The 22,002-nt window shown below is 40.8% G+C and overlaps 1 protein-coding gene across 1 annotated transcript; it reads left to right on the forward strand.

Annotated features, from left to right (window-relative positions):
* Positions 1 to 17,734: 17,734 nt before the first annotated feature.
* Positions 17,735 to 20,677, forward strand: SLITRK3 (SLIT and NTRK like family member 3). The gene has a single exon (XM_088843111.1). The coding sequence runs from the start codon at positions 17,735 to 17,737 to the stop codon at positions 20,675 to 20,677; it is 2,943 nt and encodes a 980-aa protein (XP_088699237.1).
* The last annotated feature ends 1,325 nt before the right edge of the window (positions 20,678 to 22,002 follow it).

A 22,002-nucleotide genomic window follows, 5' to 3' on the forward strand; every position in this document is an offset into this window, starting at 1 on the left:
ATGTGCTGTCCCCTGAAAGAAGGTCTAAAATTAATCTCAAGACACTGAGACAAGAGAAAAATATAGGGAAAGACTAAGACCCAAATAGGAGTATACTAAGGAAGTCAATTATTTCAATTTAGCATGTAAAACTTACAAAAAGCAAAAAGGTCCAAGTCAAAGTCACACACTGGAGTCTACAAATGAAAGCAACATGTGGAGTCTAAACATCTGTCTTTTACAATGAACTAAGACAAAAGGTCTGTGTTAGTGTTCTATTGCTATGTAACAACAACAAATTAAATGTATTACCTGTCAGTTTTTGTAGGGCAGTCATCCACAGACAAAACTTTGATGAGTACTCACCTCAGAGTCTCACAGGCTGCATCCAGGGATCAACTGGGCCATATTCTTGTCTGGAAACTTGATTGGGGAGGAACGCTTCTAAATTAAATCACGTTACTGGCAGAATTCATTTCCTTGACTTCTTCAAGGCCACCAGGAAAACACGTCTTCATTTCAGGGAAGCAGCAGTCTCTCTTTTAAGGACTTTCACCTGAGTAAGTCTGACTGACTCAGAATAATCTCCCTTTCAATGAATACCAGATCAACTAACTTGTGACTTTAATTACATCTGCAAATATCTTTATTTTTCTTTTTTTCTTTTTTTTTTTTAATTGGGTAGAAGCAAGTCACAGGTTCCAGTCATACTAAAGAAGAGGGAACTATTTAAGGGTATTTACACATTGAGGGTCACCTTAGTAAGTTTTCTTGCTTACTGTCCCAAAACATGAGTGGAACAGCCTGATAGGAACTGGAATGCATTTTGTTGCCTTTAGGATCAGGGCAGAAACATATCATACAGGTTTTGTAGATGCATGGTTATATCTAACAAAAAAATATAACATATAACAGCGACAACAACAAAAAGGCCTAGAGCAGTCATTTGATCAAGGACATGGAGGCAGAATGTAGGAGCCTTGAATTGAGGAGTGATATCAGACACATGAGGAAGACTTGGGACAGGCAGGAGCACCGTGCTGATGCAGTTGCAATGGTTATTTGTACTAGACATATTTGTGTTGCCTGGTTGCCTGCCCACATCTCCTCCCATCTAGTCATCCATACTCAGAAGTGACTCAGCCTTATTCGACCAGGAATATATGCTTAAAGAAAGAAGATGTCCAGAGATGGGAAAAATATAAACCTGTCCAATTAGATTTTCAGGAATTTGAACTAAAGTGAAAGGGAGAAGTTGCCAGTTGGTGGAGAACACTGCAGCTGAAAGGCCACATAGCAATTAAGAACCATGTGTTAGCTGATGCAGAGAAAGAAGCTTAGCATAAGGGAAAAAAAAATAGTGCAGACTCAAAAACAAGTAGAGATTAGAAAAATCATTCTCTTAAATCCTCTAATACATTCATATGGAGTTCTCATTGTGTACTAGGCACTGTTCTAGGTGCTAGGAATACCACAATGACTAAAACAAAGTCCCTGTTCTTGTGAAGCTTATTCTTGTAGTGGGAGATAGATGGTAAATATGTACCAGCATATAAATTATATTTCATTAGTTGAAAAAACTGAAACAAAAACAAAGCAGGGAATTCAGTTTAAAAGTAATGGGGGAAATGCTATCTGGGGAAATGGGCAGGGATATTTGATCATGTGTCTTTTGAATGGAAACTTGAATGCCAATGATGGTGCCAGCCATGCTGATATTTGTGGGAAAGGGATATTGGACAGAGTGCATGGCAGGTACAAAAGCTCTGAGACAAATGCGTGCTTGATGAATCAAAGCAACAGCAAAACTGTTGTATCCTGAAAGCAAGAGAGCTGGCAATAGGATAGAAATCAGATACGGAGTGAGCAAGAAGATCACACAGGACTTGTGAACTTGTGTCAGAATGCTAGCTTTACCTAAAGAGGTGAGGGTCACTAGAAGATAATAACAGGCTTACATTTTTAAGAATTATTCTGCCTATTGTACAGAACAGATGGGACGTGAGGTAGGTGACTGGGAGGCCATTTGGACCCTGAGACAGATGAAATCTGGCCTAATTTCCAATTATGTTTCCCATGAGGTCTATATATTTATTTCAGTCTTTGAATTTCCATGAGCCAACACTATATCCTTTTCTTCCAGAAAAAGAAGAAAAGCCCGTTTCTTAAACTACATTGCTAAAGGCTCTAAGGAGTGTTAAAAGTATTTAAGACTTGGATATTTTAAATTTTTTTATGTTTTGGCATAAGAGCCAAAAGATACTAGTACTTTAAAATCATCATACCTTTTTTTTGGTTTTGTTTTATAAATGATAGAAAGTGCTTGCACATGGGCAGGTGATGTTAACCTATTGTTCCGTTCCGTTCCGTCGCTCAGTCGTGTCCGACTCTTTGCGACCCCGTGGACTGTAGCCTACCAGGCTTCTCCGTCCATGGGATTCTCCAGGCAAGAATACTGGAGTGGGTTACCGTTTCCTTCTCCAGGGGATCTTCCCGACCCAGGGATCGAACCCAGGTCTCCTGCATTGGAGGCAGACGCTTTAACCTCTGAGCCACCAGGGAAGCCCTAACCTATTGTTAAACAGAGTTATTTTTCCAGGGCATTGGCTTAAGCCAGAGAAAGATCAGTTCCTGAAAATTATCTTCTGATCCTTTGTGGCATGAGCATTACAAGAGGTTTCAAATCCATGAATATTATCATCCAATATCAATAAAATAGTATTAAAGATATATATCTGAATTTTAATATTTTATGGATGACTACTTTGTTATACTATGTGTATGTTAAGTTGCTTCAATTGTGTTTGACTCTTTGTGACCCTATGAACTGTAGTGCACCAAGCCCCTCTGTCCATGGGATTCTCCAGGCAAAAATACTGGAATAGGCTGCCATGCCCTCCTCTAGGGGATCTTCCTAACCCAGGGATTGAACCCATATCTTTTACGTCTCCTGCATTGGCAAGTGGATTCTTTACCAATACTGCCACCTGGGAAGCCCTTGTTATATTATAGTTTTTAAAACTAAGAATGCCTTTCTGTTTAGAAATAAAATAACTTTAGAGACAAAACAGTTCAAATATTTTATAAAGAATCCATTAATTTCCAATTTTATGTCCTAATTCATACAAATACAGAAACACATACAGATCTGGGTCATTTGTATATGTGTCGACTCGATGGACATGAGTTTGAGTGAACTCCGGGAGTTGGTGATGGACAGGGAGGCCTGGCATGCTGTGATTCATGGGGTCCCAAAGAGTCGGACACGACTGAGTGACTGAACTGAACTGAACTGAGACATATTTTGGCTACTTTTCGTAACATTTCAAATGAAATTTTACAAAATCAGTCATAAAGTTTTTCAAAATGAGAGGGAGTTTGGGCAGTTAGCAAACACTCTGTCACTGTGTTAACCATATGAGACATCTCATCACTACCCTTTCAACAAAAATACCCAATTAAATCAAGAAATAAGAAAATTAGTGTTTATTAAAATTATCCTTTGAAAATATTAAGTGCACATCACATTAAAATACATGCTTAAATATACGAAATCCTTATCTTTTATTTATATTTTTGGTGAAGATTTCTAGAAGGTATTTAATTATCATTTTTAGAGGGGAGTAAGTTTATAGCATCATCAGTTCCACATTGTTTGATAATCTTGTCATCATTAAAAACAGTGAATGGTATCTTAGATCTACCACAAATGTTTATCTAATTCTTATTTAAAATATTTGCTAAAGTAACATTTATAATAAACATTTCCCACTCACCAAGTTCTTAAAAATACCAACCATTAGAAGAAATAAAATTTAGACCACTATCTGTGAAAGAAGAGAGTTTTGTTGGTATGAAGGTAAAAAATCAGCACCCATGCAATCATATATTTATTTTGAGATTTCCAAATGTAGAAGCACACACAAAACATCAATTTTGACATTTAAAAAGACAGACCTATAGATACAATAATCAATTGAACATTGAGTGGGGCCTTCCAGGTGGCACTGTTGTAAGGAATTGGCTTGCCAGTGCAAGAGATACAAGATCTCTGGGTCATGAAGATCCCCTAGAGTAGGAAATGGCAAGCTACTCCAGTATTCCAGCCTTGAAATTTCCATATTCAGAGGACCCTAACAGGCTACGATCCATGGGGTCACAAAGAGTCAGACATGACTGAGCACACAGCGCACACACAAAACACTGACTGACAACAGAAATGCGAAGGAAGACTTATTAATAGATAGAACATAAAAACAGATATATTAATAGGACAAAAAAAGATGTCCTTATCATTATAGGGGACAAAGTACAAAGTACAAAAGTACAAAGTCAAGAGACACCTGGAGTAACAAGCAAGTTTGGCCTTAGAGTACAAAATTAAGCAGGGCAAAGAGTTTTGCCAAGAGAATGCACTGGTCATAGCAAACACTCTCTTCCAACAACCCAAGAGACAACTCTACACATGGATATCAGCAGATGGCCAATATTGAAATCAGACTGATTATATTCTTTGCAGCCACAGATGGAGAAGCTCTATACAGTCAACAAAAACAAGACCTGGAGCTGACTGTGGCTTAGATCATTAGCTCCTTATTGCAAAATTCAGACTTAAATTGAAGAAAGTAGGGAAAACCATTAGGCCATTCAAGTATGATCTAAATCAAACTCCTTATGATTACACAGTGGAGATGACAAATAGATTCAAGGGATTAGATCTGGTAGACAGAGTGCCTGAAGAACCATGGATGAAGGTTCATAACATTGTATAGGAGGCAGTAATCAAAACCATCCCCACGAAAAAGAAATGTAAAAAAGGGAAAAATGGTTGTCTGAGGAGGCATTACAAATAGCTAAGAAAAGAAGAAAAGGAAAGATATATCCATTTGACTGCAGAGTTCCAAAGAATAGCAAGGAGAGATAAGAAAGCTTTCCTCAGCGATCAATGCAAAGAAATAGAGGAAAATAATAGAATAGGAAAGACTTTCTCTTCAAGAAAATTAGAGATACCAAGGGAATATTCATGAAAGATGGGCACAACAAAGGACAGAAATGGTATGGACCTAACAGAAGCAGAAGATATTGAGAAGAGGTGGCAAGAACACACAGAACGATACAAAAAAGATCTTCATGATGCAGATAATCACCATGGTGTGATCACTCACCTAGAGCCAGACATCCTGGAATGTGAAGTCAAGTGGGCCTTAGGAAACATCACTATGAACAAAGCTAGTGGATGTGATGGAATTCCAGTTGAGCTATTTCAAATCCTAAAAGATGATGCTGTGAAAGTGCTACACTCAATATGCCAACAAATCTGGAAAACTCAGCAGTGGCCACAGAACTGGAAAATTTCAGTTTTCATTCCAATCCCAAAGAAAGGCAATGCCAAAGAAGGTTTAAATTACCATAAAATTTCACTCACTTCACATGCTAGCATGATTATGCTAAAATCCTTCAAACTAGGCTTCAGCAGCACATGAATTGAGGATTTCAGATGAACAAATTGGATTTAGAAAACGGGGAGGAACCAGAGATTAAATTGCCAACATTTGCTGGATCATAGAAAAAGCAAGGAAATTCCAAACAAAAAAAATCTACTTTTGCTTCAGTGATTACACTAAACACTGGGAAATTCTTAAAGAGATATGAATATCATCAGACCACCTTACCTGTCTCCTGAGAAACCTGTATTCAGGACAAGAAGCAACAGTTAGAAATGGACAGGGAACAAAGGACTGGTTCAATATTGGGAAAGGAGTAAGTCAAGGCTGTATATTGTCACCCTGATTATTTAACTTATATACAGAGTACATCATACAAAATGTAAGAATGGATGAATCACAAGCTGGAATCAAGACTGATGGGAGAAATATAAAAAACCTCAGTTATGCAGATAATTACACTTTAACGGCAGAAAGTGAAGAGGAACTAAAGAACCTCTTGATGAAGGTGAAAGAGGAGAGTGAAAAAGCTGGCTAAAACTCAACATATGAAAGCCAAGATCATGGCATCTGGTCCCATCACTTCAAGGAAAATAGATGGGGAAAAAGTGGAAACAGTCACAGATTTTATTTCTTAGGCTCCAAAATCCTTGCAGACAGTGACTACAGCCACAAAATTAAAAGACACTTGATCCTTGGAAGAAAAGCTATGACAAACATAGTATATTAAAAAGCAGAGACATCACTTTGCCACCAAACGTGCATCTAATCAAAGCTATGGTTTTTCCAGTGAGCACTGTGAGCATTGGACCATAAAGAAGGCTGAGTGCTGAAGAATTAATGCTTTCAAACTATGGTGCTAGAGAAGACTCTTGAGAGTCGCTTGGACAGCAAGGAGATCAAACCAGTCAATCTTAAAGGAAACCAACACTGAATATTCATTGGAAGGATTGATGCTGAAGCTGAAGCTCCAATATTTTGGCTACCTGATGCAAAGAGCCAATTCACTGGAAAAGTCTCATGCTGGGAAAAACTGAGGGCAGGAGAAGGGGTGACAGAGGATGAGATGATTGGATGGCATCTTGGACTCAATGGAGATGAGTTTGAGCAAATTCTAGGAGATAGTGAAGGAAAGGGAAGCATAGTGTGCTGCAGTTCATGGGGTTGCAAAAAGTCGGACACAACTTAGTGACTGAACAAAACAACAACATAAAAGCTAAAAGAAGCTATGTGGCTAAGTAACTAAGCAGAGTTATATAGGGGAGGTAGCCAAATTCAGGAAAATAATTTTTTTTATATAAGTCATTTTAGGAATTACTAATACTTATTTATATTCAGTGTTTTATAACATTCTTGTTCTATCCCTAAAATGCAAAGTTCTATATAAGATTTTCACTATCTGTGATTTCGAGAACACGATCATGTTAAAGCCTTTTATCTTGTCCCATAGTTGCTGGGGAACGCATTTTTCATCAGGTTTATATTGAAACCAGTCTGATATAACAATATTCACTCCATATTCATGTTATCATTTAGAGATCAAAAGTTCAAAGACCATGGGAAATTTGATTTGACTTATAAACATCTACATGTATTGTTTTGGCTCTCTGACTTCTCAGCTGATGCCAAATTATATTCCTCTATGATACTGCAGTTGATCTGAAATTGCATTGAGGACACATATAGAACTTCAAATATGGTCCCTTGGAGATTTCCATGAAAATTCACTTAAATATTTTTAATATTTCAGAAATAATTTTTAAGTCCTAATTTTCATCCCTTTAGTAGTTATTACAAATTCTATAGTTTCATGACATCACATCAATTTAAATGACTCCTTCTTTAGCTCTAATTCATCTCTTGAAGATCTGGTTCTGCATTTCTACCTGCCAGATGAGATTCTCTGAGTAAATATAAACCTAACTTAAATAAATAGATAGTTTATTACCTCAGATTTTTTAACAAATTCTCAAGAGGTAACTAATGCAAATTAATAGGAAGTAGAAGAAAACGTTTTATTTTCAATTTGCTTAAACATTTTTCTATTGATTACATTTGTCAAAAAATAAAATGGGCTGCCCTGAAATGTACTATGCTCCACATCCTAGGCAAAATTAAAGAGCACAGGCTAGATAACAACGTGACAAGGGATGGTGAGGTAGGAGTTTGACTATCACATAGTTGATCACACAAGATAAACTTTCGAGTTCCACTTAATTCTGAGGTTCTATTATGTTATACAATTGCTCTTATGCTCTTCTCTCATCATATACTTTTTTGAAAACACTTCTTTCACTGATAAAATTTAGATTGTTTACATTTTTCCATTACATATAACACAGGTTACTTACTTCCTGATGTATTATTCATCAGTTTAATTCATTTCAAAAACATATATTTGCTCCTAATTTGATCTCTTAAGGATTTTTTTTTGTCTGTTAGTAAATTTAATCTTAATACCTATAATCTGTTAATTCCAAATAAATTTAGAAAATCTCTTATAAAAGAAATGATAACTTTCTAGGCTTGATTCAAATTACAAACAAAAATCTGGAAATTTGTTTATATTGAAAGATTAACTAACTCTAGGAATCCTAAAATAGTTTACCTTTGAGATTAAAAGATGTGTTTACTTCAAAAATAAACTGAGATTTCATTTGGCAGATGCCTATAAAATGTATCTAAATGTTTCCGTGAAACAGGATAGAAAATATCACTGTCTAATTGAATATCTTGCAACTACCCCATACTTACAGCTTGTTAGTTATAAGGAAAGTACAGCTAACTTTACAAATCTAAGTTGAGTCACTAAATTTTACAAGATGCTTTTGAAAAAAGTAATGAGTGCTCTTGAACTTTTTCTACATGATATAAAATGTTTGAAGCATGTTTCTCCTATGGAGGTTTAGAAAGGTCTGTAAAAATAAATATTTATGTAAGAACGTAATCTCAGTATCAATTGATCAAGCCTTTGAATTCTCTCAATAAATACCAAAAAGCTCTAAAACAAAACTAAAAATATTTAATTTCTATTTCCTCATACTTTTATTTGCCTATTTATTTTTGGCAGGCTAAATTCCCATTTTAAAAATTGTGTAAGTAATTGTATTTTCAATTGTTTCAACAATGGTATAAAAAGTTGATGAAATGAGGATACAATTAAAATTTTTATAATTATCAAGTATGTGGCTTGTTGGACTGAAAATTATTTGGAATGCACAAAGAAATAAAAGAAAGAAGTAAGGTTTACAATGCTTATGCCATGGTTGAAAACAAATGAATACAATATTTAGATAATTTACATATGCTGTATAAAATCATAAATTGCCACAGTTTGGAACTTTCTTGGGTGAATGTTCCATTATATAACAAACTCTCTAGTGCTACTTCAATTAGTTTTAAATCTTTCAAAAGATGTGTTTATATCATTTAAATCAGAGTAAGTAAAATATATATTAGACAAAAGAAATATGCCTCCTTTATGCATTTTAATACCCTGACTTTCTCTGGAAAATGGCACAGTAGTAAAAAGGAACCTGTGAAGTATTATAAAGTCTTTGTGACTAAAAACATATGCCAATCAGCATTATAAACATTTAATTTTTACTGAACTGAAAACTAATATTTTGTATGTTATAGCTACATTTTCCCTTTATCCATTATGCATTTTTAATAAAGAACAGTTTTTTTTATAAGAGTTCTCCCTTTTCACAATGTAAATTTATATGTAATTAAAACAAAACTAAGGACTTATCAGGTGGCACTAGTGGTAAAGAATCCACCTGCCAATGAAGGAGATGTAAGAGATGAGGTTTGGATCCCAAGGGAAACTCTCTTGAAGAAAGGAATGGCAACCCACTCCAGTATTCTTGCCTGGAGAATCCCATGGACAGAGGTGTCTGGTGGGCTACAGTCCATAGGGTTGCAAAAGAACTAGACATGACTGAAGAGACTTAGCACACAAAATAAAACTATGGCCATATAAAGGGTTTTCCCAATGGCTCAGCAGGTAAAGAATCTGTCTGCAGTGTAGGAGACACAGGAGACACGGATTTGATCTCTGAGTTGAGAAGATCCCCCAGAGAAGGAAATGGCAACCCACTCCAGTATTCTTGCCTGGAAAACCCCATGGACGGAAGAGCCTGGCAGGCTACAGTTCAACGGGTGGCAAAGAGTCTGACATAACTGGGCAATTAAGCACACAAAAGCATGGACATATAAATGCCTTCACAGAAACCACTAAAAACTCACAATACAGAATCACTCCAAGGCCCACGAAATTTACCTACCCTGCTGCTGCTACTAAGTTGCTTCAGTTGTGTCTGACTCTGTGCAACCCCGTAGACTGCAGCCCACCAGGCTCCTCTGTCCCTGGGACTCTCCAGGCAAGAATACTGGAGTGGGTTGCAATTTCTTCTCCAATGCATGCATGCATGCTAAGTCGCTTTAGTCATGTCTGACTCTGCACAACCCTATGGACAGCAGCCCACCAGGCTCCTTTGTCCACAGGATTCTCCAGGCAAGAATACTGGAGTGGGCTGCCATTGCTTTCTCCACAACATTTTTATAGCCTCAAATATTTGTGTTGCAAGTACTCAATACTAACAACCTGCCTTCCCTATTCAGTCTTCTGTAGCTCCTCAGTACCATCAAGCCATACCAAAATCTGCTTATTATTAACATGTTCAGGGTCCTCTCATCAACAAATAACTTTGAAAATCAAATAAAATGAAAAAAATTTTTAAAAAGTTAAAGAAATTCAGCTGTTTTAGAAATGATGTTGCCTAACAGCTTTCAGGGTTACTCTAATATCCTCCAGTCCTAAAGTTCAGGGGTGTGTATGTGATTTCACACCTGCCCACATAGAATATGGTGTACTCAGGAGTGAATCTCCTCAAATTGAGCAACTACCTGAAAAGGCCAGAAACATGTCTATGACTCATCAGCTTACTGATGTCGCTTGGTTCCCTCTAAATCAGACTGATTTGTTATAGGCATGGATCTTTTTTGCAACCTTCCCTGGATATATCTCTTTAAAACTGAACTTGAAGACTTAGTGACTATGATACCTGAGACAAATATTCTTTTCATATCCATGTTTTCACATATGTAAAATTCATATGGAAGTATTTATTACCTAAGGAAATACTGAGGAAACGTTTGGAATTCATGCCAGTAGATGTGCAAAGAAAGCTACATTTACAGGAATAGGTTTTGATATCATGATACTCTTTTATCACTTTCTTGGTTCCTATAGATATCTTGCTAATCTAAATAGTTTTAAAGGAAACAGTATTTTGGAGAACAAATTGGAACATTGCGATTATGCTATTTTTTAAAGAAACAATATGTATTCACACTTTATACATAACCGATTCAGTTAGTTTACTGACTTTGGCATTTATTTGTTCCAAAAAAATTCATAGGCCTCTAGTTTTCACTATAACCAGTTCCATCCTTGTCATTTTTAAATGAAGGTAATATGCACACTAGACTTCTCATACACATATAATAAAGAGTAACAATGATATAACACAGAAAATAGAGTCCATTAAATAAAGGCTAAAATCCTATCTTGAGACCTGCTCCTCAGAGATTTTCATGTATAAAAGCACTGTCTCTTAGCAAGGGTTGAGTTAGAGTTCCTTTGAAAGCTTTTGAAAATAGGGTGAGTTCATATTACATCTACAATTGTAATAGCTACACAACTTCACTTGTCTTGGACAATTTATAGCATTCACTTCAGGAAGGAATGGTAAGAGATACAGAGATGATTCTGCAGACTCTGTCCTATTCAGTTTGGCAGCTAGTCGAATACTGCCCTCTCTACCAACACAAGTCTCCGATGAGCCGGATCTGTTAAGAAGAACTGCGTTGGTTTACACTGCAGATTGAATGGAGCATTAAGTGACTGCGTTAGTATGACTGCAGTGGGGGTAATGGTCGCCTTCAGTGGGTATATAATGTTGCAATAATACTTTCACATAGGTTCAACAATTGTTCAAGTGTCCTTAGTTTGTCACTATCCAGCATATCCCCGTTAAATTCCCCCACCTTCCTTCACTCTACAATCTTATTTTCTTCCTTCTTAGCAGGTGTAAACAGATGAGAAAATACACGTACTCTCAAATTGTCACTTGTGTATCATGAAGGTGGAGGTCTGCTGCAAACAACTTCTAGGAGGCGTTTAGCGATACCGCCCACCGAGACAGGTCAGATGCGCTTAATTTGACCACCCCCACCCCCTCAGGCCTGGGCTGTAATTTTCCAAACAACCACCTCTCATTTGCAAATAAAAGTTAACATCAATCCAGAGATACATAATGCTAACTTGTTGTTAGTCAAATTTACAGGATTTTTCTTTGTAGAGCTGCCAGATTGTGACCGATCTAAAGAGGAGAGAGAGAATATGAATATCACTTGCTTCCTTGCTTCCTAAGCAGGGATTTGCCTGCGATGCGCGGCGAGAGGACTGCGGCGGCTGATTTACACAGTTGGAGCGGAGGAGGGGCCGGGGGTGCTGGGGGGACAAGCTGGCGGAGGCTCCGGTGATGGGCTGATCTGGGGGCTCCCGAGCGCCGCTCCCTCCGTGAGCGATTTGGGGGCGGCTGATGGATTTGCATTCGGGTTCCAGCCTGGCGTTCGGTATATTGTCTCCTAACACACGACCTGGTGCTCCCAGTTTGGGTGCAGACGTTGGTAAGTAACGTGTAATCCGATTTTAGTTATTTCCTAGGCCATTAAAGTGGCACTTTTAAAGCAGGTCAGTCTTAAATGAGGCTGCCGCCGAGAGCGTCTCCTTGGCCTGAAGCATTCCCGGTCCCCTTCCCCGCCCCCCACCCTCTCCTGCTCCAGAAGTGAGGGCGCCTGAATGGTGAGCTGTCAGGGGGCTCACTCTCTGCCAACCGGATCGCTTCACCTTGGTGCTTTACCCGAGATCCCCCAAATTCAAGTCGAATTTGGAGTGTACAGCCATACTGTTGTATTTGTATCCCGTCTCTTTCTCTCCTCCTCCCCCCGCCCCCACCTTCGCTGTCTGGCCAATGCTGGGATCTGGGATCTGGACACCCCCTTCCAGCCTGCTTCCCACTCCACCCCATCCTCTTCTTTTCTCATCCACACAGCACCCACCCCCACTTCCACCTACCCAAAGGGTCAAGAGCAAAGACACCCGGAGAAGGCAAGGTCTAATCCCAGCTCCCTTTAGGGAAGAAGGCCTCGGGAAGGGATTGCGCTTTGAGTGACAACCTTTCAGGAAGCGAGAGAGAAAATCCCGGAGACCGAGCCAGGGTTCTCGGGGACCGAGGAGCTCACAGCTGAATCGAGATCACCGAGACCTGAAATCAAAGATCCCAGTCCTGGGACACTCACGCTGCCTGCCTGCCATCGAGGGTATATAGAGCTGTGGTCCTGAGTGTCTGTCACCGGCATTGCCGCGCTAGGTGTGCGCCCGACTCTCCCATTGGTATGCAGCGACCATTTCCCTGCGAGTCTCAAAGGTGGAAACACTTGAAAGGATTACAAGCGTGATTTGGTGGCCTTTCTGAAAGTTGGTGGCCTGAGGAGGAGAAACTGCAGGCTACGGCATGATGGATATAATTCTGCCTCCCAGAGAGTTTGCACCTCTCGCTGGGAAGCCCCTTGGAGTAAACCTCGGAGATCGAGAGCGCTCTGCACTGATAGGTACTCGCCGCCATCCTTTCCTACTTTGCCTAATTGAAACCAGTGTTCTCGCGTGTAAGGATGTTCTTTGTAGAGCATATAGTTTGGCCGCGGTGGCTTCTGTACGCTCACAGGTGCTAGAGGGTTGTATCTTTGAACCGGATCATTTAGCTGTAAGGACGATGATAGAAAGAGTGGTACTGGAGACTAAAATACCCTCGGACCCCTTTTCTTGGGGGTGTAAATCGTAAGTAACTCCAACAAATAGGCCAGGTGGCAGAGCGAAGGGCCCCTCCCCCAACGGATCGCTCGTGTTGTAAAGGATAGAAGGGAAATGGCTTGAGCTTTTTAATCATTTTCCATTTCTAAACAGACCCATTGTGTGTTTCGCCTGGCGACAGATTAGAAAAGGACCTCAGGAAGGATCAGGGCTTTTCAGAAAATGAATGATGCAGCATTTTAATTATTTGTTCTAGGGAAGATCATTTTGCTTCCATATTGGAATATTTAATCTTAGATATGGAGAGATTAGTGGGCTCGGAGAGCCAGCAAAGGGGAGGGGGAGGTAGGAGGGGGCACTGTGGGGAGAAAGGGCTTCTTGTCCTCCCTGTGGACAAACAAATGATGCTGGGCGCTCGCAGCAGGAAGCGGTCGAAATCGGGCTCCAGGGCCCTTCATCTCCTAACTTTTGGAGCTCTTCCTATCGCTTAGATACCCTGCACCGAGATAAAGGAAAGGAAATGGTGAAATGCTCTTTAGGACATGTCCCAAATGAAGAACTTGAAGCGGGATGCGGGGGGGGGGGGCGGCGGTTGTAGTTCAAGACAGAACAGAGAATGATTGCAGAGAGGGCCATTTACTGTCACTGGGAGCGCAGGGAAGCCTCCCGGTTACCCATCGATTCCATCGCATCTTGGGTTCCGATAAGATTCCTGAAATAGTTACCATCTCTGCACGTTGGGTACAGAAGGTGGTGTTGGGGGCTGGGGATGGGCAGCTGGTGAAAGAGACGGTATTGCTCTGTTCTGAGCTCAGCTTCTTGGCTGAAACCGATAGATAGGGTGGGTCTGGAATGTTAAGGTTGGGGAACATTAAGAGAATCCTGCCCTCCTGCTTACTTAAGTCTCTGACAGCCACTGTGGAGTGGCGGACACAGGTGCGGTCACTTCTAATGCAAAATATGCAAATATCCTGTGACTGATTTTTAAGTAACGGTTTTGTTCTGTTAGATTATTTATATATATTTAGAATGGTAATGACATATACATTTGGTCTCTTAAAAAAGTGCTTTTAGAAAAACTCACCTCTACGGGCTACCTAACTTTGAGCCCTTGGACAAGTCCAGTTCTTTAGCGACCATAAAGCCTTTCCCTTCCCCGTGAGATGGTGTCAGGATTCATGTGTGTTGTGGGGGCGGGGGCGACATCCCCGAGGCACAGTTGTCGCTAACTAGACTCCTTTGCTGCACACTTGCCTCTCTCCAGTTTCCCTACTAAGGTGCATTTTCGTCCCAGCAGGTAGGACTCTAAAACCATCAGATAAGGCTTTAAAAACTCTTCTTAGAGAGTCCTTGTGAGCTCTGATCTGGTGGTCCCTCTTCACTGAAACGTCTTCCCTCAATCAACCCCACCCTCAGGACTCTCTCCCATCCTCTTCCCGAAAATATCACGGAGAAATATGAGGGGGTTGGGGGGAAGGGGCGGGGCAAAGAAATGAAAGGGAAAAAAAAAAAAAGAATCTAAACCCTGAAATGCTGCCCCCTATCCCCGCGAGGTCTTTCCTGGTGGAAGAAGTGAAATGTGTCATTGTTACCCAAGTGGTCTGCGTATCCTTCCAGAGCACTGGCTTGTCTCTGGTTTTTAAAAGGTGGAAGCAGCCAGAGTTTTTGTATCCAGGGGAAATCGAAGGCTCCGAACTGCTGCACAACAAATGGATTCTTGGTGCAAAGAAATCGAAGCAAAATGCAGGAGAAACTCGGTCCAAGTCGCTCAAGCTGCCTGAGCTCTTACTCAGGACACCCAGCAGAATCAGCTAGATTCAGCTCTTCTGCTTTGGAGACCTGAATTTCCCTTTATCCCCGTCTTTTTGAGTAAGTGTGGGCTGTGAAAAGCATAATTCCAAAGACAGTCTTACTTTTCAAACTGTCTACACTAGAGAGCGGAGATTTGGGGACTAGAGGAGCAAACCAGTCAGGCAATGGTTTCCTTCAGAGTTAAATAAGAAATAATAATAATAAAAAAAAAATGCCAACCACCCCTTCCCCCGTCCCGACCAAAGGAATTATTCCTCTTGGTTATCTCTTCTTTTAAAAAAAAAAAAAAATTGACAATTTGTCATCTTGACTCCACTTCTTTCTTCTCCCCTTAAACACACACACACAACTGTATAGTCACGGCTTCCTAGTGCTCGCGCCCGACCCCATGGTAACCGCGTTCCCCTTCTCGGGGCTCATTTTCGTGACGTGGAAAGCCGGATCCAGGGTTACAGCACATATTAAAAAAGAAAAGGAAAAAAAAAAAAAAAAGCCAGCGCAAGAGAAGTCCGCGATTCTGCACTGTGATTGAGCCTGCCCTCCTCCCTGCCTTCCTCCCGCCCTTCCTCCAAGTGCCCAATGAAGTGCTGCCGGTACCCAGGGAAAGCAGCTACGGCGGCGGCGGCGGCGGCGGCAGCGAAGCTGGAAGCCTGCAGCAGCCCCTTCTCTCTCCTCTATTGAGTGTGCCAAGCGGCAATTCTGCATTCTAAAGAAACCCATTGAAAGGCCCCTTGCATTCCCAGCACGTCTCAAGCTTGCTTTTATTTTTTTTTTTCCTGTGGTCTCTACCCCCAACCCCCACTATCCCCCTTTGCTTCAGCTTCAGCAAAAGGAAGGAAGGGGGAGGGAAAGAAAGAATCCTTAAACTCAAGCTGCTGCTTCTTTTTTTCTTCCCCCCTCCCCCGATGATCAATGCTTAAAAAAATAAAACTCCTGCAAAATAGGTAAGTCAAAGCCATCTGGAGCTTTTCTTGTCTAAATCTCAGGGACCTCAAAAACGAGGAAAAACATATTTAAAAAAAAGAAGAAGAATGGAGAAAAAGAAAGAAGTAGGTTTTGATATTTTAAAAGGGATACAAGGAAGACTAACTGATACTGCAGTGTAGCCTCATCTGCCTTCTTTTTTTATTTAATTGTTTCCAAAATTTGAGTACTGCATGCCTGAGGCAAATTTTTCTTTGGTTTCTTAAGGGTTCTCCTTTGCGTACAGTTGTGTACATATGCAAGCTGAATGTGGAAATGTATTCTTTTCACTCTCCCTATAAGTTATATCATTGTGTTTTAAGTTAGAAGGTTGACAAATATTTCCTTAATGGATGCATCTGTGTGGAAAGAAAATACATACTGAAAACTCCAGTTTATTTTTATTGATCAAAAACAATTCAATTTTGATTGATATTTCAGTGACTTAGAAGGGCAATCTAATATAACTGCATTATTATAATTTATTTATATATGCATTTTCATATATGGATATTAGGCTCCAAGAGAGCCATGGAGGAAAGCTCCATATTATTAGAATAGTGCACTGTATTTGTTTCTTCTCATTGGAAAACAGCAATATCTTTCTGAAATGTATTTCATGTGATAAATCATTTATCAGCAGGTAAGAAACCTGGTTTCCACTATTTCTTGCCTTTACCCAAACCTCCTCTACAAACCACCTGCCATTCCATCTTTTTGCAGGATTCCTCAGTTAATCCTGAAGGAACAGATATACATTCCAAACTAAGCTCTGCAAGTGTTTTAATACAGACACTCCTAGGCTCAGCAACCTTTAGCTGTCACTATCTTTAGCTCTGACAACTGCATGGGCTTGTTCTTTAGAAAGGCTAATCAAGCCCAAAATCAAGGATTTTGTTTAAATCAAGGATTTAAACAGCCAAATGATACACATATGTAGAAATCATTTAATTAAAGGAGATGTTAATAATCTGTGCTTGGGTAAAAGGAGTTGGGGCACAGTGAGTTACTGGGCATGCACTAAAATTAAGCATATTGTGCTCATTTCTTAAAATGAATCTTGGGTTTTCCTGAGATACCAATCATCTTACACAGCTTAACATCTGATGTTGGTCTAAGGGCTCATAATCTATCATATTCTTTAATCTAATAACTTTGGGGCATGCCATATCTTTTTATGAACAGAAACCCATAGTTTAAAGAACATTTTCTTCCATCAGAGTTTCAGTCAGATCCATAATAGGCACCTCTGATTGCAATGTGAGTTTTAACAGGCAAACAAGTGTAATGGCCAAATAATTGCCATTATTACTGGATCTGCCTACCCCTAAGAGGAACCACTGTATGCCAGTTTCCTTGCTTGCTACAAGAGACAACAAAGGTTGCTTTCGATTTAATGATACGCCCTTCACCAAGTATGGCTTGATTCAGGAAAATGTCATCACGTGGCACAATACTTCAGTCTCCTAATTTTAAGATATAGGAAATATTAAGCATGTTGATAGGTCATTTTGAGTGTCATTTCAACAATTACTGAAGTTTTTATATCACTCTTAAAAAGCTCCACATATAGCAGTCAATTAGAGTAGTGTATATGATGAAAAGCTAAAAATATGCATCTTTATTTCTGTTGCAGTTTTGTAATCAACCGCGAATGATGAAACCTTCCATAGCTGAGATGCTTCACAGAGGGAGGATGTTGTGGATAATTCTTCTAAGCACAATTGCTTTAGGATGGACTACCCCGATTCCCCTGATAGAGGACTCAGAGGAAATAGATGAGCCCTGTTTTGATCCATGCTACTGTGAAGTTAAAGAAAGCCTCTTTCATATACATTGTGACAGCAAAGGATTTACAAATATTAGTCAGATTACTGAGTTCTGGTCAAGGCCTTTTAAACTGTATCTGCAGAGAAATTCAATGAGGAAATTGTATACCAACAGTTTTCTTCATTTGAATAATGCTGTGTCCATTAACCTTGGGAACAATGCATTGCAGGACATTCAAACAGGAGCTTTCAACGGTCTTAAGATTTTAAAGAGACTATATCTTCATGAGAACAAACTAGACGTCTTCAGAAATGACACCTTCCTTGGCTTGGAAAGTCTGGAATATCTTCAGGCAGACTACAATGTCATTAAACGTATTGAGAGTGGGGCATTTCGGAATCTAAGTAAATTGAGAGTTCTGATTTTAAATGATAATCTAATTCCCATGCTTCCAACAAATTTATTTAAGGCTGTCTCCTTAACCCACTTGGACCTGCGTGGAAACAGGTTAAAAGTTCTTTTTTACCGAGGAATGCTAGACCACATTGGCAGAAGCCTGATGGAGCTCCAGCTGGAAGAAAATCCCTGGAACTGTACATGTGAAATAGTGCAACTGAAGAGTTGGCTGGAGCGCATTCCTTACACTGCCCTGGTGGGAGATATCACTTGCGAGACTCCTTTCCATTTTCATGGAAAGGACCTGCGAGAAATCAGGAAAACTGAACTCTGTCCCTTGTTGTCTGACTCTGAGGTGGAGGCTAGTTTGGGGATTCCCCACTTGTCATCAAATAAGGAGAATGCATGGCCAACTAAACCTTCCTCGATGCTGTCCTCTGTCCATTTTACTGCTTCTTCTGTTGAATACAAGTCCTCAAATAAACAGCCCAAACCAACAAAACAGCCTCGAACACCAAGGCCACCGTCCACATCTCAAGCTTTATACCCTGGTCCAAACCAACCTCCCATTGCTCCTTATCAGACCAGACCACCCATTCCCATTATATGCCCTACTGGGTGTACCTGTAATTTGCATATCAATGACCTTGGTTTGACTGTCAACTGCAAAGAGCGAGGATTTAATAACATTTCTGAACTTCTTCCAAGGCCTCTGAATGCCAAGAAATTGTACCTGAGTAGCAATCTGATTCAGAAAATATACCGTTCTGATTTTTGGAATTTCTCTTCCTTGGATCTCTTACATCTGGGGAACAATCGTATTTCTTATGTCCAGGATGGCGCCTTCATCAACCTGCCTAACCTAAAGAGCCTCTTTCTCAATGGCAACGATATCGAGAAGCTGACTCCAGGCATGTTTCGAGGCCTACAGAGTTTGCACTACTTGTACTTTGAGTTCAACGTCATCCGGGAAATCCAGCCTGCAGCCTTCAGCCTCATGCCTAACTTGAAGCTGCTATTCCTCAACAATAACTTGCTGAGGACCCTGCCAACAGATGCCTTTGCAGGCACATCCCTGGCTCGGCTCAACTTGAGAAAGAACTACTTCCTCTATCTTCCTGTGGCTGGTGTCCTAGAACACTTGAATGCCATTGTCCAGATAGACCTCAATGAGAATCCTTGGGACTGTACCTGTGACCTGGTTCCCTTCAAGCAGTGGATCGAAACCATCAGCTCAGTCAGTGTGGTGGGTGATGTCCTATGCAGGAGCCCTGAGAACCTCACCCACCGTGACGTGCGCACTATTGAACTGGAAGTTCTCTGCCCAGAGATGCTACACATCGCACCAGCTGGAGCATCCCCAGCTCAGCCTGGAGATGCTCACCTTGCTGGGGGGCCGACAAGTGCATCACCTTATGAGTTCTCTCCCCCTGGGGGCCCTGTGCCACTTTCTGTGTTGATTCTCAGCCTGCTGGTTCTGTTTTTTTCAGCAGTCTTTGTTGCTGCAGGCCTCTTTGCCTATGTCCTCCGACGGCGCCGGAAGAAGCTGCCCTTTAGAAGCAAGAGGCAGGAAGGCGTGGACCTCACTGGCATCCAGATGCAATGCCACCGACTTTTTGAGGATGGTGGAGGTGGTGGAGGTGGAAATGGAGGTGGGGGCCGACCAACTATTTCCTCCCCAGAGAAGGCCCCTCCTGTGGGTCATGTATACGAGTACATTCCTCATCCCGTTACTCAGATGTGCAACAACCCCATCTACAAGCCTCGTGAGGAGGAGGAGGTGGCTGTTTCATCCGGGCCAGAGGCAGGGGGTACAGAACGTGGGGCTCCTGCGACACAACCTCCAGGAATGGGGGAGGCTCTCCTAGGAAGTGAGCAGTTTGCTGAGACACCCAAGGAGAACCACAGCAACTACCGGACCTTGCTAGAAAAAGAAAAGGAGTGGGCGCTGGCTGTGTCCAGCTCCCAGCTCAATACCATAGTGACCATGAATCATCATCACCCTCACCCTCACCACTCAGCAGTTGGTGGGGTTTCCGGGGTAGTTGCGGGAACTGGGGGAGACTTGGTTGGGTTCCGCCACCACGAGAAGAATGGCGGGGTGGTGCTGTTTCCTCCGGGGGGAAGTTGTGGTGGCAGCAATATGCTACTAGACCGAGAGAGGCCACAACCAGCCCCCTGTACGGTGGGGTTTGTGGACTGTCTCTACGGCACAGTGCCCAAATTAAAGGAACTGCATGTCCATCCTCCTGGCATGCAATACCCAGACTTACAGCAGGACGCCAGGCTCAAAGAAACCCTTCTCTTCTCGGCTGGAAAGGGCTTCACAGACCACCAAACCCAAAAAAGTGATTACCTCGAGTTAAGGGCCAAACTTCAAACCAAGCCGGATTACCTCGAAGTCCTGGAGAAGACAACATATAGGTTCTAACAGAAAAAGAAAAATACATTAGTGCTTTTTTTTTCAAAAGAAAAGAAAAATAAAAGAAATATATCCCTTGCTCCCTTTACACTTGTCCCAATAACTCCATCCTCACAAACTTCCCTGCCCTGAACAGAACTGAAACCGCATGATAACTAGAAAATACAGATGTATGCTCTCCCCACTCAGATGTGATTTGGAGGAAGGGCCATACACAGATCATTAATCAATGAAGTGCCTTCGCAGACTTTTGCCAGCAAATGTTATCATTATTTTTTTATACTGAAACTTGAGACTTTGACTGTGCCATGTATAAGGTATATTGGGGATCATTGTATTGATCCTAATTAAGTAAAATTCAATGTGTCTTTTTATTTTCAGTAACTTTTTTTTTTTTTAGTTGTAGTTTTGTTTTGACAGGGAGGGGGGAAAACAGATTGACATTTGTGGTTTTCGTTCCTCTTCCCATCATGGCACAGATTCTGTATATGTATTAACAATGCAGTTTGCTGCATGCCTGGAAACTGCAAGACGGGGAGGGAGGGGGCGGGCTTTGCTGGAATGTTCTCACCCACTCGTTTTTCTCTCACACACATACCCACATGCACATCACAAATCCCTGCACATAGTTAGGTCCCTAAACCTGCAGTTTCTTCCTTCTGGTGTAAGTACACACACGCACACATACATATACACACACACCCCTCATCCATTCAACCCAATCTGATTAGTTCGGGTTTGATCCATTCCTATCCTCTCCATTGCTTCACCTTCCTTTCTCCTCTAGTGTACAGCTCAAAACATCTCTCCTACCACCCTGGAAAAGTCATCTTCTAGGCTGGAGCCTACTGAAGTGGAGGCCTGGTGGTTTAACAGCCGGAGGCATCCACCTAGGGATGAGCACCTTCTTTGTGACACTTCAGCCTGATGCCAAGAGTTTTTGGAGAACATCTGCACTTTCTTATATATATATATAATATAAAAACCATAAAAAAGCAACTGGGTATATATCACTAACAGCTTTGTAGGAAGCACTTTTAATGTTTTCTCTCTCACACACAAAGATTCAAAAGAAATGTGCATATATTTATTCTGTAATTTCAGTGATTATAAATTGTAAAGGTAATGTTTAATCATTGTATAGTGATTATGCGTCTGGTATAGCTTTCCTAATAAAAAGTTTTTGAAAAACATAATACATTATATATAGAGGATACAAAGCTTGAACTTTAGACTCCAGCTATGCCATGCCTTTCGTGCTCCCATTTTTAAAAATCTTTCTTTTACTTCTTACACAGAAAGCTAGTTTATTAACAAGTTTGATGCACTGTGAT

This window comes from Moschus berezovskii, chromosome 1 (assembly GCF_049115385.1).
Source record: "Moschus berezovskii isolate FMDL1 chromosome 1, NW_MosBer_1.0, whole genome shotgun sequence".
Lineage (NCBI taxonomy): Eukaryota > Metazoa > Chordata > Mammalia > Artiodactyla > Moschidae > Moschus > Moschus berezovskii.